Source organism: Dromiciops gliroides, chromosome 5 (genome assembly GCF_019393635.1).
Source record: "Dromiciops gliroides isolate mDroGli1 chromosome 5, mDroGli1.pri, whole genome shotgun sequence".
NCBI lineage: Eukaryota > Metazoa > Chordata > Mammalia > Microbiotheria > Microbiotheriidae > Dromiciops > Dromiciops gliroides.
In genome coordinates this window covers 186,055,350-186,071,096 of record NC_057865.1, presented here as the reverse complement: position 1 = coordinate 186,071,096, position 15,747 = coordinate 186,055,350, and the positions used below count along the sequence as shown (strand labels likewise).

Genomic DNA, 15,747 nt, shown 5'->3' with positions numbered 1-15,747 from the left:
CATGTTTTCTAATCATACAATTCAAATCTTGGTTAGGGTAACATACAGATAAAACATAAATATAATTGTGATCCTCAGAGAAATGTGCCATCTGCTGAGGTGTATCTTATGTTTTTGCTTAAAGTGACAAAAATTAAAAAAAAACCCTTATGGTTAATAGTATGAATGTTGTTTTTCAATATCTATTCTCTTTCTATATTGGTACTACATTAGGATTCTTCAATTTGAAAGGTAATATGATAATATGGTAATATGATAATATAGGAAGTTATTTTGTGGCATAAATGAATTAGTTTTATTTTGAAATACCTGTTCATCCAATGTAATATGCATGTGTAAATACAATTATTTGTAAAAATCTAAATTTCTTCTTTAAAAATTATTTTTATTTGTATATCCAGTTCCAAATTCTCTCTTTCCCTCCATCCCCCTTCTTACCCATTGAGAAAGCAAGAAATGCAATGCCATTATACATATGAAGTCTTGCAAAACAAATTCTAAATTTCTCTAAGTTTTTACAAATAAAATAGAAAAAAGTGATAACAATGACATAAGTCTCAAAAATATTGGGTCCTATATCAAGATACACAAAACACTCAGCCTGAAAGTTACAAATCAAAAACACTGTGATGACAGGTCCCATCCAGTTTCACAAGCTTGTCTCATAAGGATCAATAGTGGAAGAAAATTCCATGATACTGTCATAATATTTCAGATATTGGTCATTTTGGGGAAGTGTTTCTTCAAGATAATGTCTTCTGATTCTTTGGTTGTGAAATTGATCTAAATTACAATATCTAAGAAGAAGGAGCAGGAGGAGAAAAAGGAGGAGGAAGAAGAAAAAAAGAACTATTACTGTTATCATACTGCTATTATTTTCCTATATTTAAAATAATCTCTGTGGCAAGCATACATAGCTACTTTCTTCTTCCTTTTTCTTTTTAAGTCCTTTTAAAAATCATCAATCTGGTCTAAAATGCACCCTCGATTTGAGGAGAATGGATTTCAAATTGTTCAGAGGAATTATAAGTAGGATATTTTCTTTGTCACTACTTGTGTGACACTGGGTAAATGACTTAATCTTATTTTTTCAGCTATAAAGATGGGTATAAGTTTACATAGCTTTTAAAAGTCTCTCTCAGCTCTAAATCTATTATTATATATCATGTGCTAAAATTCAAAAGGATAAGTTAGCCCAAGTGGAATGGAAAGCTTTTAGAACTGACAATCTAAGAAGAGAAAGATAAACAACTCTGTTGAGAAGAGGTTATCTAAATCAGAGGTCCTTAAAGTTCAATCCATGAGTAACTTTCAGGAGGTTTATGAAATTTTAGAAAATATTTTGATAATCATATTTCAGCATAATTATAGTCTTTTGTAATTCTATGTATGTGATTTGAAACACTTAAAATTATATTGAGAAGGGGTCCATAATAGAAAAAAAGCCCTTGTATAAAGAGTGGGCAATGTGGAAGCATGGAGAACTCACCAATGAACCTGAACACAGGCAGGTAGGTTAGGTGGACAGGGTGAGTACAAAAGATAATATGGTAATGTAAGAATTATGTCAGGAGTACTAAAGCTCAGAATAAACTGACTCTGATGAGGAAATGAGAGCTTTAAAAACTATATTGGAGAAAAGAGAATCAAAGAAGGACCAAGACAAGGATTCTTAACAATTTTTCTGTCAGCAACACTTTTGGCAGTCTGGTGAAGCCTATGGATCCCTTCTCAGAATAATGGTTTTACATATATAAAATAAAATACATAGGATTTCAAAAGGAATCAATTCTGAGAAAATATGCTTATTAAAAATATTTTAAAAATGGATACCAGATGAAGAACCCCTGGGTTAGGGTGATTGCTTGGTGGGGATGGCGTGATGATAACTAAAAACCCAAAGAAGGAAGAGCCACTCAGTTTTTATTTTAATTCTGTTTTCTCTGAGAAAGAAAATGATCTTTGGATTAGAAAGAGAAGAACAAATATGACAAATAGGATGTTCATACCACAGATAAATAAAGACATGATAAGAAAGCACCTGGATCCCTTTGATATATTCAAGTCACCCAGCCTAGGTGAACAATGTACTTGAATACCGAAGGAATGAGGAGATGAGACCGTGTCAGCGATCCCTGGAAAGAAAATGAAGAATGGGAGAGGTACTCAAGCACTAAGGACAAGTAAATGTCCTGATTTCCAAAAAAGGGAAGGGAATTGGAGATATGACCTGTAAGCCAAAGACTTTTTCTTTGATTCCTGAGGGAAAAAGAAAAAAAAAACCCTAGAATATACTATCAAAGAGATGTTTAGTAAATATCTCATAAAGAAAGGTGGTCATAAAGAGCCAAAAATACTTCATCAAGAACAATTCATTCCACATTATCCTTATTTCCTTTTTCTGATGGGATTATTTATCGTGAAAATGTTTTAGATATAATTTATCTATATTTTATAAAGCATTTAATAAGGTCTTTTGTGCTTTTCTTGTTGGAAAGGAGAAATGTGCACTATGCAATATTATAATTAGATGGGTTCAGAACTGGCCAAATAACAAGACCTAGAGTCATTAATGATTTGAAGTTAATTTGTACACAGGAACTTCAGGCAGTATTACAACCCCACCTCTGCTCAGGGACCTGTGCTTGCTTTAATCTAATGAACAAGTATGTCAACAGCTTAGAGAAAAGCATGGAAGGGAAGTTTTCCAAATTTCTACATGATGAAGAGCTGGTAGGAAGAGTTTACACATTAAATGAGAATCAAGATTTAAGAACTGGATAGGCTAGAATATTGGGCTTTATCTGATTGGATGAAATTTAACAGAGATAAAGGGTAAGTCTTACACTTTCGTTAAGAAAAATAACTTTTCAAGTAAAAATGTGGGGGTCATGGCTACATAGCAATTGATTTGAAAAAAAAGATCTGGAAGTTTTAGTGGATTGAAAACTCAATAGGAGTAAACAGTTTTATATGGTATCCAAAAAGGGCAGATATGTTGTAGGCTGCATTAAGGTAAGCAGTAATATATTAGAATAAAGAAATGATACACTCTGCCTTGATTAGATTACCTCTTGAGTATTTTATTCAGTTCTGGATACCACATTTTAGGGATTACAGAGCAGATCCAAAGAAAGGCAACTAGAATGATGAAACATTTTGAGATTATGCTATTTCAGTATTGGTTAAAGGAATTGCAGATGTTTAGCCTGGAGAAGAGAAAGTTGACATGATGACTGTCTTCATGTATTTTAAGAGTTGATATCTCATAGAGGGATGAAAATTTTGTTGTTTGCTCTAAATGGCAGAACTAGGAACAAGAGGTAGAAGTTGCAAATAAAGATTTATTGATAATATATTTTTTTTGTTTTTGTTTTGGGGGGGGGCGTTGTGGGGCAATGGGGGTTAAGTGACTTGCCCAGGGTCACACAGCTAGTAAGTGTCAAGTGTCTGAGGCTGGATTTGAACTCAGGTCCTCCTGAGTCCAAGGCCAGTGCTTTATCCACTGTGCCACCTAGCTGCCACTGATTTATTCATAATATAAAAAAGACTTCCAAACAATTAAAGCTATCCAAACCTGGAATGGGCTGCTTGAAAAGAACGTGGCTTCTTATGCATTTGAGACTGTCTAGCAAAGACTGGATGGTCACCTGTTGGGGCCACTGTAGATACGATTCTTTTTAGTTATAGGAGATACACCAGATGGCCACTAAAGTTTCTAATGCTGAAATTCTGTGATTCTGTGATACCTGCCTATCTAGAAATTCAAATCCCATTGTTGTGACAGGGAAAAGTAGTGGGAAGTAGAAGAAAATCAGTCAGAATTGGAAGAACAAATAAAGGTTATTTGGGGTGGATGAGAGATTGCAAGAAGAAAAAGAGTTGAGTGAATGGTATAGAGTGATTTTGATATGTGATTGATAGCTATTAGGTGTGTGGTAGCACTGAGAGTAAGTGGAGGAAGTATAGATTGATTGAATGTATATCAGTAGGGGAATATCACTGAATAAGTGGGTTGGTTTTATGGGATTAAGAATGAGAGCATGGATAAATGGGAAATGAGAAGAGTGCAACAATCTCGTTTGTGATGAAATAATGAGATTTAGCAGATACTCAAAGACCCACCTGGAGATTAATCTAGACTGATTGAATCAAGTGAGAGTGATTAACTGCTGATTAGCCTACTTCAAGTTAACCGGATTGTAATCACACCTTGAGAACACCTTCAGAACCAATGGATTTGGATGATGCCAACCAAACACCTTGAAGCAGTGTGTAAGGACTGCCTCTGTTCCAGACCTATAAAAAGCTTCCAAAATCAGTTTGCTGGAGAGAGTTCCTGATTAAAGCAGGCTTGTGGAGGAGGACTTGAGGAAGAACCCAACCAGACTGGAACTCTAGGCTAGGTAGGACTTCTTTTTCTTAACTTTCTGAACTCCTTGTAAATATCTGTATGCTTTAATAAATGTTTAATGCCCAAAGACTGGTACTGAAGCTTTCTAATTTAAGGCAACCACAATATAGATTTTAAACATCACAAGTTATTGCCTAAATGATTCTGTTTAGGCTTCTGCTGACCCTGAGGTGGACATTGTGGCTTTAAACACCTAAATGTAAATGCCTAAGCAATATTGGATTCCTGGCTACTTATTTAATGATATTTATTTTTAATGCCAATTACTGGCAATTGCTAGAATTCTTATAATCCACAGTGATTACTTTTTTTAAGTATCATTTTTTAATGTAGAAAATTGCTTTTTAGAAGGTTTTTAGAATTGAGTAAAACAGTATTTTACTGAAAAAAATCAATGTAAAATCAAATGTCTAAATTTCAAATCAATCCTTTGAATAACCTGTATCATATTGTGCTGATATGTTAATTTTTCCATCCATGATGCTCAGAATTCTTGTTGGCTTAGTGATTGTTCTAGGACCAATATTTCATTGAATCAGAAATTGTTCCTACCACTACTGTCTCGTATTTAATTAGGTACTTACCTATGTGAAATGCTCCAGAATCCTAGGATGTTCAACAACATTAATGATGCCAAAAAAAAGAATGAGTTTTCTAAATTGCCTTTGTTTAATGCATTTGGAAACCAATTGCCTGTGTGGAACAAATGTAATTGTTATTTGACTCCAAAGAAGTTACTATGACTAATCATTACACAATCCATAGAACTTGGTTTGGTTTAATAACGTCAACAAAACTCTGTCAATGTTTTATATTGTTGCTATTTCTTTTTATTCTACAACAAGCAATAACATAGACTAGATAGGACATTCAGAACATTTTATGTCATCTTTGAAGGTCAGAAAAATTTAACCTCAGATAACATGGTCTAGAAATCAAGAAATTTTGATATTCATTCAGATTTCATTATTATCTATGTGACCATGGACACTTTGCCTCCTTTTTCTCAGTTGCTGTACTAGCAAAATGGAGATAAAAATCAGTGAACAATTATTTGTTAAGCACCTACTATGTGGCAGGCACTGTGTTGAGCACTGGAGGTACAAAAGAGGTAAAAGACAGTCCCTCTCCTAAAATAGCTTACAATCAAATGGGGAAGACATTATGCAAACACACATACTCTTGTGTGTATGTGTGTGTGTGTGTGTGTGTGTGTATGTGTGTGTGTGTGTGTGTGTGTGTGTGTATGTGTGTGTGTACACAAAGTTGTTTATTAGTCATTTTTCAGTTGGGTCCAACTCTTCATGAACCCATTTAGGATTTTCTTGGCAAAGATACTGGAGTATTTGTCATTTCCTTCTCTAGCTCATTTTACAGATAAGGAAACTGAGACAGTTAAATGACTTGTCCAGGGTCATACAGCTAATAAGTATCTGAGGTTGGATTCGAATTCAGGTCTTCCTGACTCCAGATCTGGCTCTCTATCCACTTTGCCACCTTGCTTCCCATGTGTACAGGGTAAATAGGAAATAATTAGGAGAGGAAAGGCACCAGAATTAAGTTTTGTTGGTGAAGCTTCCAGTAAAAGATAAGATTTTAATTGAGCCTTAAAGGAAACCACAGAGATCTGTTATCAGAGTAGAGAAGAGAGAGCATTGCAGGCTTGGGAGAAAGTCAGAGAAAATAGTTAGACCTCATGGTCCTGGAGAGGGAGTGATGTACAATAAAGCCGGAAAGACAATAGAACCAGGTTGTGAAAGGCTTTAAAAGCTAAACAGAGGAGTTAAAATTTGATTCTAGAAGCCATAGGAAGCTACTAGAGTTTATTGACTAGGGGAGTGACATAGTCAGATCTACACTTACAGAAAATTACTTTGGCAGAAGTGTGGAGGATGCACTGACTTTCCAAGTGTCTAGGTGAGACGTGATAAGAGCCTGAACTAAGGTGATAGCTGTATGAGTAGAGAGACAATGTAAGATGCAAGTGGAGGAAGAAATTGTAAGATTTCTCAAATGATTGGCAACATGGGAGGAGCAAAAATAAGGAATTGAGGATAATGTCAAGGTATTGACATTTTATTTTTATTGCTTAAATCAATCTGATGTTAATTCCATATCATAACATAGCAATTATTGGTCAAGTTAACGAGTTATGTACTATGCTTAAACATACATATTGTTATTCCCCCCCCCACAAACACATTAAATTCACATTCTTCAAGTTACTCATTTCCTATAACTTCTCTACTCTTCCTCAGCCATACCCTTGATCTTGCCATCTCCTTTAAGTATTCCATTTCTATGTTTGTGAACTCTGAAATTCCTTTATCTGTTCACATTTTAAAATTATTGTTTCCCTCTGCCATTTTTTTGGAAAAATTTTAATGACTATCACAAAGAGAGAACTGACTTCTTAAAAGAATTTAGGTGTGGAAGAACACATAGACAACAGAAAATTCAAATCACTCTTTTTATATATGATTAAATTGAGTCTGATAATGTGGCATGGGAAAAAAAAAGCTTGCCTAATTTTATACATGTAGAAGTGGATAAAGGCAGAATTTTAACCCAATACTCTTTATCTAGTCCTCTTTCTTTTTCTTTTTCTGTTTAGAATTTTATCTTCCAAAATATATATAAAAACAAATTTTCACATTTTAAAAACTTTGTGTTCCAACTTCTCTTCCTCCCTCCCTTCCCACTCCCCACCCCCAAGAACTCAAGGAATTCAATATAAGTTAAACATGAGTAGTCACGGAAAGCATCCCCACATTAGCTTGGCTGTGATAGAAAACAGACAAAAACCAAAACTTCAGATTAAGGAATTGTCAAAAAAAAATGTGTTTCAATCTGTTCTTAGATACCATCAGTTCTTTCTCTGTAGATGGATTCTAATTTTCATAAATCCTTCAGGGTTATATTGGATCATTGCCTTGCTGAAAACAACTATATGCTTCCCAGCAGATCATCTTACACTATTGCTGTTATTTTGTACACAGTATGTTTCACTCCACTTCAGTTCATGTAGGTCTTTCCAGGTTTTTCTGATAGCATCCTGTTCATCACAACTTTTACATACTACCTTAAACTTGACAAAGAATTTTATTCACAATAGCCCAGCAGAGTAGGTACCATACATTTTGCCATTATAGTCAATCATCATAATTATGTCCTTCCATCCTATTCCCTTTCCATGATATTTACTCTATTTTATATCTTCTTTTACCCTATTCCTCCTCAAAAGTGTTTTGTTTCTGATTGTCCCCTCCTGTGCTCTGCGCTCCCTTTTTTTACCTTTCCCTCCTTATCCTCTTCCCCTCCTACTTTCCTGTAGTGTTAAATAGAATACTCCTTCCAACTGGGTGTGTATATTATTCTCTCCTTGAGCCCACTTTGATGAGATTAAGGTCTTTGGGCCAATTCTGTGTTCTAAATTTTTCTTCTTCCCTCCGGCCTCAACCCTCCATATGAAATCAAGCAATTCAATATGTCATACATGTGCAGTTATGCAGAACATCTTCACTTTCCTTGAAAGTGTTTTGCTTTTTACTGCTCCCTCCCCCAATCTGCCCTTCTTTCCTTCCCCTCTTCTCCCCCATTCCCCTTATCTCCTTCCCCTCCCACTTTCCCTCAGGGCAAAAATATATTACTATACCCACTTGAGTATGTATGTTATTCCCTCTTTGAGCCAATTCTGATGATAGTAAGGTTCACTCATTGCCCCATTCCTTCCCCCTCTATACTTCCCCTCCATAAGCTTTTTTTCTTGTTTCCTTCATGTGAGCTACCTGTCCCCAGTCCACCTCTCCCATTCCCCCTCCCCCAGTGCATTCTTCCTACCCCTTGACCCAATTTTAAAGATGTAATCATGGGTTAGCTAGGTGGCACAGTGGACAAAGCAACAGCACTGGACCCAGGAGGCCCCGAGCCAATTTCCAGTCCTAGACATGAAACCCTACCTGGCTTGCCCCAGAATGAACAAGGATAAACAAAAAACAAATGCTTTGAAGAAATCATCACTTCATATTCAGCTCAGAACTGTGTCCTCTATGTATTCCTTTCAGCAATCATCATACTGAGAAAGTTCTTATGAGTTCAAAGTATTATCTTCCCATGTAGGAATGTAAACAGTTTAATCTTTTAATATCCCTCATTATTTCTTTTTCCTATTTACCTTTTTATGCTTCTATAGGGTCTTGTATTTGAAATTCAAATTTTCTCTTCTGTTTAGGTCTTTTCATCATAAAAGCCTGAAAGTCCTCTTTTTAATTGAAGTCCCATTTTTTCCTCTGAAAGATTATAATCAGCTTTGCTGGGTACATGATTCTTGGCTGCAGTCCTTGTTCCTTTGCCCTCTGGAATATCATATTCCATGCCCTCTGGTCCTTTAATGTAGATGCTGCTAGATCTTGTTTTATCCTTATTGTAGTTCCACAGTATTTGAATTCATTTTTTTCTAGCTGTTTGCAATATTTGACCTGGGATCTCTGGAATTTGGCTATAATATTCCTGGAGGTTTTCCTTTTGGGATCTCTTTCAGGGGGTGATTGGGGGATTCTTTCAATTTCCACTTTACCTTCTGCTTCTAGAATATCAGGGCAATTTTCCATGACAATCTCTTGGAAGATGCTGTCTAATCTCTTATTTTGGTCATGGTTTTCAGGTAGTCCAATAATTTTCAAATTATCTCTCCTGGATCTATTTTCCAGATCAGTTGTTTTTCCAAGGAGACATTTCATATTTCCCTCTATTTTTTTTTTCATTTGGATTTGCTTTTCTGTGGCTTGGTTTCTCATAAAGTCACTAGCTTCCATTTGTTCAATCCTAATTCTTTTTTGTTTGTTTATTTATTTTTTTTTATTTTTAGTGAGGCAATTGGTGTTAAGTGACTTGCCCAGGGTCACAGAGCTCGTAAGTGTCAAGGGTATGAGGCTGGATTTGAACCCAGGTCCTCCTGAATCCAGGGCTGGTGCTCTATCCACTGCACCACCCCTAGCTGCCCCCTCAATCCTAATTCTTAGACAATAATTTTCTTCAGGGAGCTTTTTAATCTCCTTTTCCATTTGACTTTTCAAGCTGTTGACTTTTTTCTCATGACTCTCCTGCATTGCTCTCATTTCTTTTTCCATTCTTTCCTCCATCTCTAAATCTTCCTTCTATCTCTCCTACTTTCTCTTCAAAGTCCCTTTTGAGCACTTCTATGGCCTGAGACCAATTCATATTTTTCTTGGAAGCTTTGGATATAGGGGCCCTGAGGTTGCTATCCTCTTCTGAGGGTGCACCTCAATCTTCCTTGTTGCTGAAGAAACTTTCAATAGTTCTCACCTTTTTTTGCTTGCTCATCTTGCCTTCTTTTATTTGACTTTTCCTCCCTCTTACAGTGGGGCCTTATTTCCAAGCCACACTGTCCCAAGCTTCAGAGGCTCCCAGGTCTTTTTGTTTGAGGGAGGGCAGGTTTTTCTCTCACCTGGCCTGTTCCATAGTCCAAAGATAACCTCAAGCCAACTTGCTAATTAACCAGCCAGCAGACCTTTGTGTGCTGTCATTCTCACTTTGATGAGCCTGGGCCCCTCCCAAACCTGGGCCTCCTTCCCCTCAGGATTTTTTCCTGGTTCCCTGCTTTGGTGGGGTAGCTGAACTCCTCTTTAGGTCCCACAGACACACATGTATCTCCCCCCCCCCTTACCCCACCCTCCCCAGACAGCCATTCAGCCTTCTCACCCAATCATAAGCTTTGTTTCAAAAGATGCCGATGCTGCAGCTGATTTGGAGGCTTGGGGTAAGTTCTTCTTGCTCAGCATGTCTGGGGTCTGTGTTTGGTGTGATTATGGGGTTGGACTCTTCTTGCAGCCCAGTATGGCCCCCTTTAATCTGGCAAATAATCTCAGCCCATGTTTTTTGTGGGGTTTGAAGTTCCAGGGCTTGTTATATTGCTGTTTTTAGAGTAATTGTGTCAGGAGCTCTGTGCATTTAATGTCTTTCCTCCACCATCTTGGCTCCATCCCCTATGCCATGTGACTTCTAACCTTGTTTCCCTTCATCTTTAATTCCTCCACTGCCCAATTCTTTCCCAAACCATCAATCCTCCACTGGCTATACTTTTCTCCCTTCTCTATTTGACCCCTTGGTGAAATAGTTTAATTTTACTTTGTCCTTTACATTTGAGTCTATTGCCCCCTTATTTCATCATTGATCATGGCTTGCTCCAATCTTGTATTACTTCTATAATTCATTGCTTCACTCCTATTCAAGTGTTGCTGAATGAAGTTAGAGAAAAAATCACATAACCATGCTGATTGGATCCATTACAAATTTATATTACATAATCTCAACTGGGTCCACACTGCAAGAAGAAGATCTTTTATTATATACTTTCTTCTTCTTTTGTTTGTTTTTATGGGGGGTGAGGCAATTGGGGTTAAGTGATTTGCACAGGTAGTAAGTGTCAAGTGTCTGAGGCTGAATTTGAACTCAGGTCCTCTCACTCCAGGTCCAGTGCTCTATGAACTGCACCATCTAGCTGCCCCTTTTTTTATACTTTCTTAAACAATTAACTATGCTGCTCATCATAGTGTCTATTCCAAACCTTTTCATTCCTCCTAAAAAACAACCCAATACTTGAGGCCATTCACTGAGAGTTCTCTCTAATCCCTTCTTCCTTATCTCATATAACTGAGGTGTATTACTTCACTATCTCCTCCTTACCTTTTTGTTACCTGAAGACATGGCATTTCTCGCCAAGGAGAACAACTCTAAATACACAATTGATTCCATTCCATCCTCTCTTCTTCAGGTGATTACCCCCTCTGTCATTCTTCTTCTTTTACTAATCTTCAATTTCTCTTTGTCTGTTGTGTTTCCTGCTGCCTAAAAACATGACCATGTGTCTTTTTCTGTTTCCTCCCCAACCCTAGCTTAAAAAACCTTATCTTGATCACTTTCCATACTAGCCATTGTCCTAATTTTCTTTTTCTTTTCTGGAGAAAGCTACCTACAATTTATGCCTCTATTTCCTCTCCTCTCCCTCTCTTCTAAACCTTCTGTAGTCTGGTTTCCAAATTCATTATTCAACTGAAAATACTCCTTCCAAAGATACTAATAGTCCCTTAGTTTCCAAATTTAATGGCCTTGAGCTAGCTGTGGTAATGGATGCCTATGACCCCCAATTGTCCCATACCTTTAACTATTATCTGGATATCCTCCAGGATAAAGTATACTGTGATGATTAAAAAACCAAGAGACATAGTTTCTGGGTAATTTAATCATTTTATTAACAGGTTGGCAGATTATTAATAAAAGGATGATCATTTGTCTATCTCTTTCAGACCGAAGACCCCTAATGACAGTGGGGTCATGGTTCCTATACCCTTCTAGCTATAGGAGGTCCATCACATAGCAATCAAATCTAATTGGTTGATGTGATTTTGGAGGTATATTATAATTAAACGAAGTCTAGTGATACATGGCTAAGATCATTAAATTCTTGGCAAGAATGATATCAGATAAAGAATCTAAACCCCACCCAAGCTGATAGGGTCACAATGGTTCCCACCTAGATCTGGTTTATGCAGGCCAAATCTCATCAGTAAGTCTTAGAGAAATGAATCTATGTTCACACAAGATTATTTTTTAAAATTTTTAATGGTTTTATTTTTTCACCCAAATGAATGTTACTTTCAAGAACTTGTCTGCAGTGGGAGATGCAGGGGAGGAGAATAAGGACTAAGAAAGAAGGGGAGATCACTGGGTTCCCTAATATATCAATTATTAATAGTTATTTTGCACAGTACAATCTTCTGTTTGGATTTTAAATGCCTTTCCTGGTTTCCCTACTGCTAATTCCTTTCCAATGAAATGACATCCCATTTAGACTTTACACAGCAACTGTGTGTTTAATTATTTATATGCAGAAATACCATTAGATTGAGAGCTCCTTGAGAGCAGGGAACAGATTTTTTTTTTTTTTGCCTTTCTTTTTACCATCTCTTAGCATAGTGCCTCATACATAGTAAACACTTAATGCTTGTTGACCAACTCTCCTTCCATTAGAATATTAAGCCCCTTAATGTCAGGGACTGTCTTGCTTTCTTGTATTTGTTTCCATAGGACTTAGCCTAATGCTTGGAACAAAGTAAATGAATGATAAATGCTGTATTTTCCTTCCATCCTTCCTTCCTTCCTTCTTTCCTTCTTTTCATTTATCTATTAACCATTTTATCTATCATCTATATTTTTCTTTTCTTTGAAGCAGTTTAACAAAGCTTGGAAAGAGATAGGTTGACAACAAAGTAAAGGATTTTTCAGCTTCGGCAACTTGCAAAGACAATATATTAAATAATAGTGGGTTTGCTATCTGTGTTGGTAGACGGAATACCTGTGACAAGATAATGATCAATCTTGGAAGTACCAACATATAGATTATATGCATAAAATATTATTTAACAGTTTATGATTTTGGACTGCACTAAAGATCTGGATTCAAGACATAGAATTAAACTTTAGTTTTTAAAAGTTATTTCAGTGGAGCACATCAATCAATAAAATTTATTAAGAAGCAACTATGTGTCAGGTGATATATCACTGGTGATGCAAAGAAAGGCAAAAGACAGTCCCCACTCTTAAAGACCTCACAGTCTAATGAGAGAGACAACATTAAGCAACTATGTTTGAACATGATATGTACAGAATATATTGGAGATAATCAGTAAAAAGAAGGCACCAACTAGAGGGGATCAGGAAAAGCTTACTATGTGGGAAGCCTGATGGGATTTCAGCTAGGATGTTGAGGACAACTCTGACATGATCAAAGTCACCTAATCTGAGAATCAGATTAATTAAATTTCTAAAGACTAATAACAAATAAAGGGTTGGGCACTAGTTATTATTGTTCATGCCATTATTTGACCACAGCAACTCATGAAAGCAGCTACTAAGGCACAGCTGTGTTGTACCTTTCCTTGTTAAAAATTACCTACGTGGTTGAAATAATGGACCTTTGAACTACTAAAATATTAAATTATAATAAAGCATAATTACCAATAGGATATATAATATTATCTAAGGCAAGGAAGTCTGATGGAATTTTAGTTGGGATTTGGGGAACAAACTCTGGTGTGAATAAAGTCACCTAATCTGAGAAAATCACCTCATCTGAGGACCAGTTTAATTAAATTTGAGGGACTTATTAACAGAGGATTGGACATCAAATGATTATTAGACAATCTAATAGTGGAGAGAATATGAAAAGAATCATGTAAAAATAGGATATATGCAGAATAAATTGGAGATAATCAATAGAAAGAAGATACTAGCATTCAAGGTGATCAGGAAAAGTGTCCTGTGGGGGAAAATATACATGTACATATACATACACACATATATGTATATGTACAATATGTTGTTCAGTCATTTTTCAGTCACGTCTGACTCTTTGTGACCGCATTTGGGTCTTTCTTAGCAGAGATACTGGAGTGGTTTGCCATTTCATTCTCCAGTTCATTTTACAAATGAGGAAACTGAAGCAAATAGGATTAAGTGACTTGCACAGGGTCACACACCTAGTAAAGTCTGAGGCCACATTTAAACTCAGAAAGATGAGTCTTCCTGACTCTAGACCCAGCATTCTATCCACTGAGCCACTGAGCTGCCCTTCCATATATAAATTAGTCCATATATATATATATATATATATATATATATATATATATATATATATATATATATATATATATATATATATATATATACACATGCATACATAAATACATATGCTGTTACAATCATTTTTCCTTATAATGCTATATATTTTATTTTATGAATTTAAAAATGTTATTGTCAAAAGTGGTCCGTAATTTTCATCATACTGTCAAAAGGGTTCATGACACAAAAAGGTTAATAACTTAAGCTCTAAATTATTATCCCCGAAAGGACAATGTCCCATATGTTTCAGAAATACAACTTAAAACCCATTACTCTTCTTAATGGGTGAAACATTTCTAGCACATTCTGATATATAATTAGAAAAGAGGTTTATAACATTTGAAAAGTTTCACAAGGTATTTTTCTGACTGATTTTTCTCATGGTGTGCTAAAGTGTTAAAGAAATAATATAGGATATCAAGGTAAGATTTTGGAAACAATATACCTCCTTTTGCCAAGAGCAACTGGCAACAATTCTCAAAATAGATGAGGAGAGTTGTGGAAGAATAGAAATTAGTCTATATATCAATGGAAACCAGCCAATTTCAATTCAACAGATATTTTTATTAAACTCCTACTATGTGTAAAGTGTTAGAGCCTATGTAATGTCTTTGACATGCATAATGTAGGTTACCAATAAAAGAACCATAAAATTGTATTTTCTACCTACTTTCCTGTTTTCCCATGCTTGTTACTATAGCTTATTCTTTAAAAAGTTTATTAATTATATTGCCTGTTAAAAATACAACAAACAAACAATTGTCAGGCAAACAGGAAGAAGCTAGCTATGATTATAGACACCAATTCTAATTCTGAAATGTGTATTCTCTGTCATTTAATTTTGAAGTAATTCTTATTGTGATTCAACCATGAAAATAAATTTGAATCCATCACATTAATAAAACCATAAATAAAATAAAACCATAAATAAAACCAGGTATCAGATTAAAATAAATATTGATAATTTTCTGCCATTTCATCCTATTATTTTATTTAAATTAAGGGGACTAGACTTGTGATTTCTTTAATAAGGAAACTACCTCTAATCATCATAGTAGCAAGTGTTTATATAGTACTTTAAACTTTGCAAAGGAATTTTTCAAATATTATTTCATTTTATCCTCACAATAACCATGGTGGGGGATAAATGCTATTATCATTCCCACTTTTCAGATGAAGAAACTGAGGGAGAGGGAAGTTTAATTACTTGCTTAGAATTATGCAGCTAGTAAGTGTGTCAGGTTAAATTTGAACTTGGGTCTTCCTGACTCCAGGTCTAGCATTCTATCTACTGTACCACCTATCAGATCAATTCAGGTAACTGCCTTTGCAATTTTGTTTTGATTAACACGGTCATTTTTGTATAATTTTCTATATCTATATGAACACAAAATCTAGATTCTTAAAATTTATATTTTTAATGGAACGGTTCAGTATTCAGTTGCATGGTTGGTATTCAATAGACTGTCTTAGTAAATATTTGTATTGTATTCAAAATCTAGTCATTTGGCTTTAACATACTTTGCTTCAAGTGAGGGGGGAGGTTTTTTTTGCGGGGGGGGGGTGGTTAGGGGAAGAGTATTATTTTACTTCAAGACATACTGGAAAAACCAACAAGTGATTAAGGCTTTTGC

At 35.6% G+C, this 15,747-nt stretch overlaps 1 protein-coding gene across 1 annotated transcript in view; it reads right to left on the bottom strand.

Annotated features, from left to right (window-relative positions):
* Window positions 1-649: 649 nt before the first annotated feature.
* Window positions 650-15,747, bottom strand: part of SLC15A5 (solute carrier family 15 member 5) — a 160,066-nt gene continuing 144,968 nt past the window's right edge. Inside the window, exons 8-9 of the mRNA XM_043967604.1 lie at window positions 4,999-5,107; window positions 650-797 (exon numbers count right to left, since the gene is read on the bottom strand). Coding sequence (XP_043823539.1) covers window positions 650-797; window positions 4,999-5,107 — 257 coding nt within the window. The remainder of the gene's footprint in view (window positions 798-4,998; window positions 5,108-15,747) is intronic.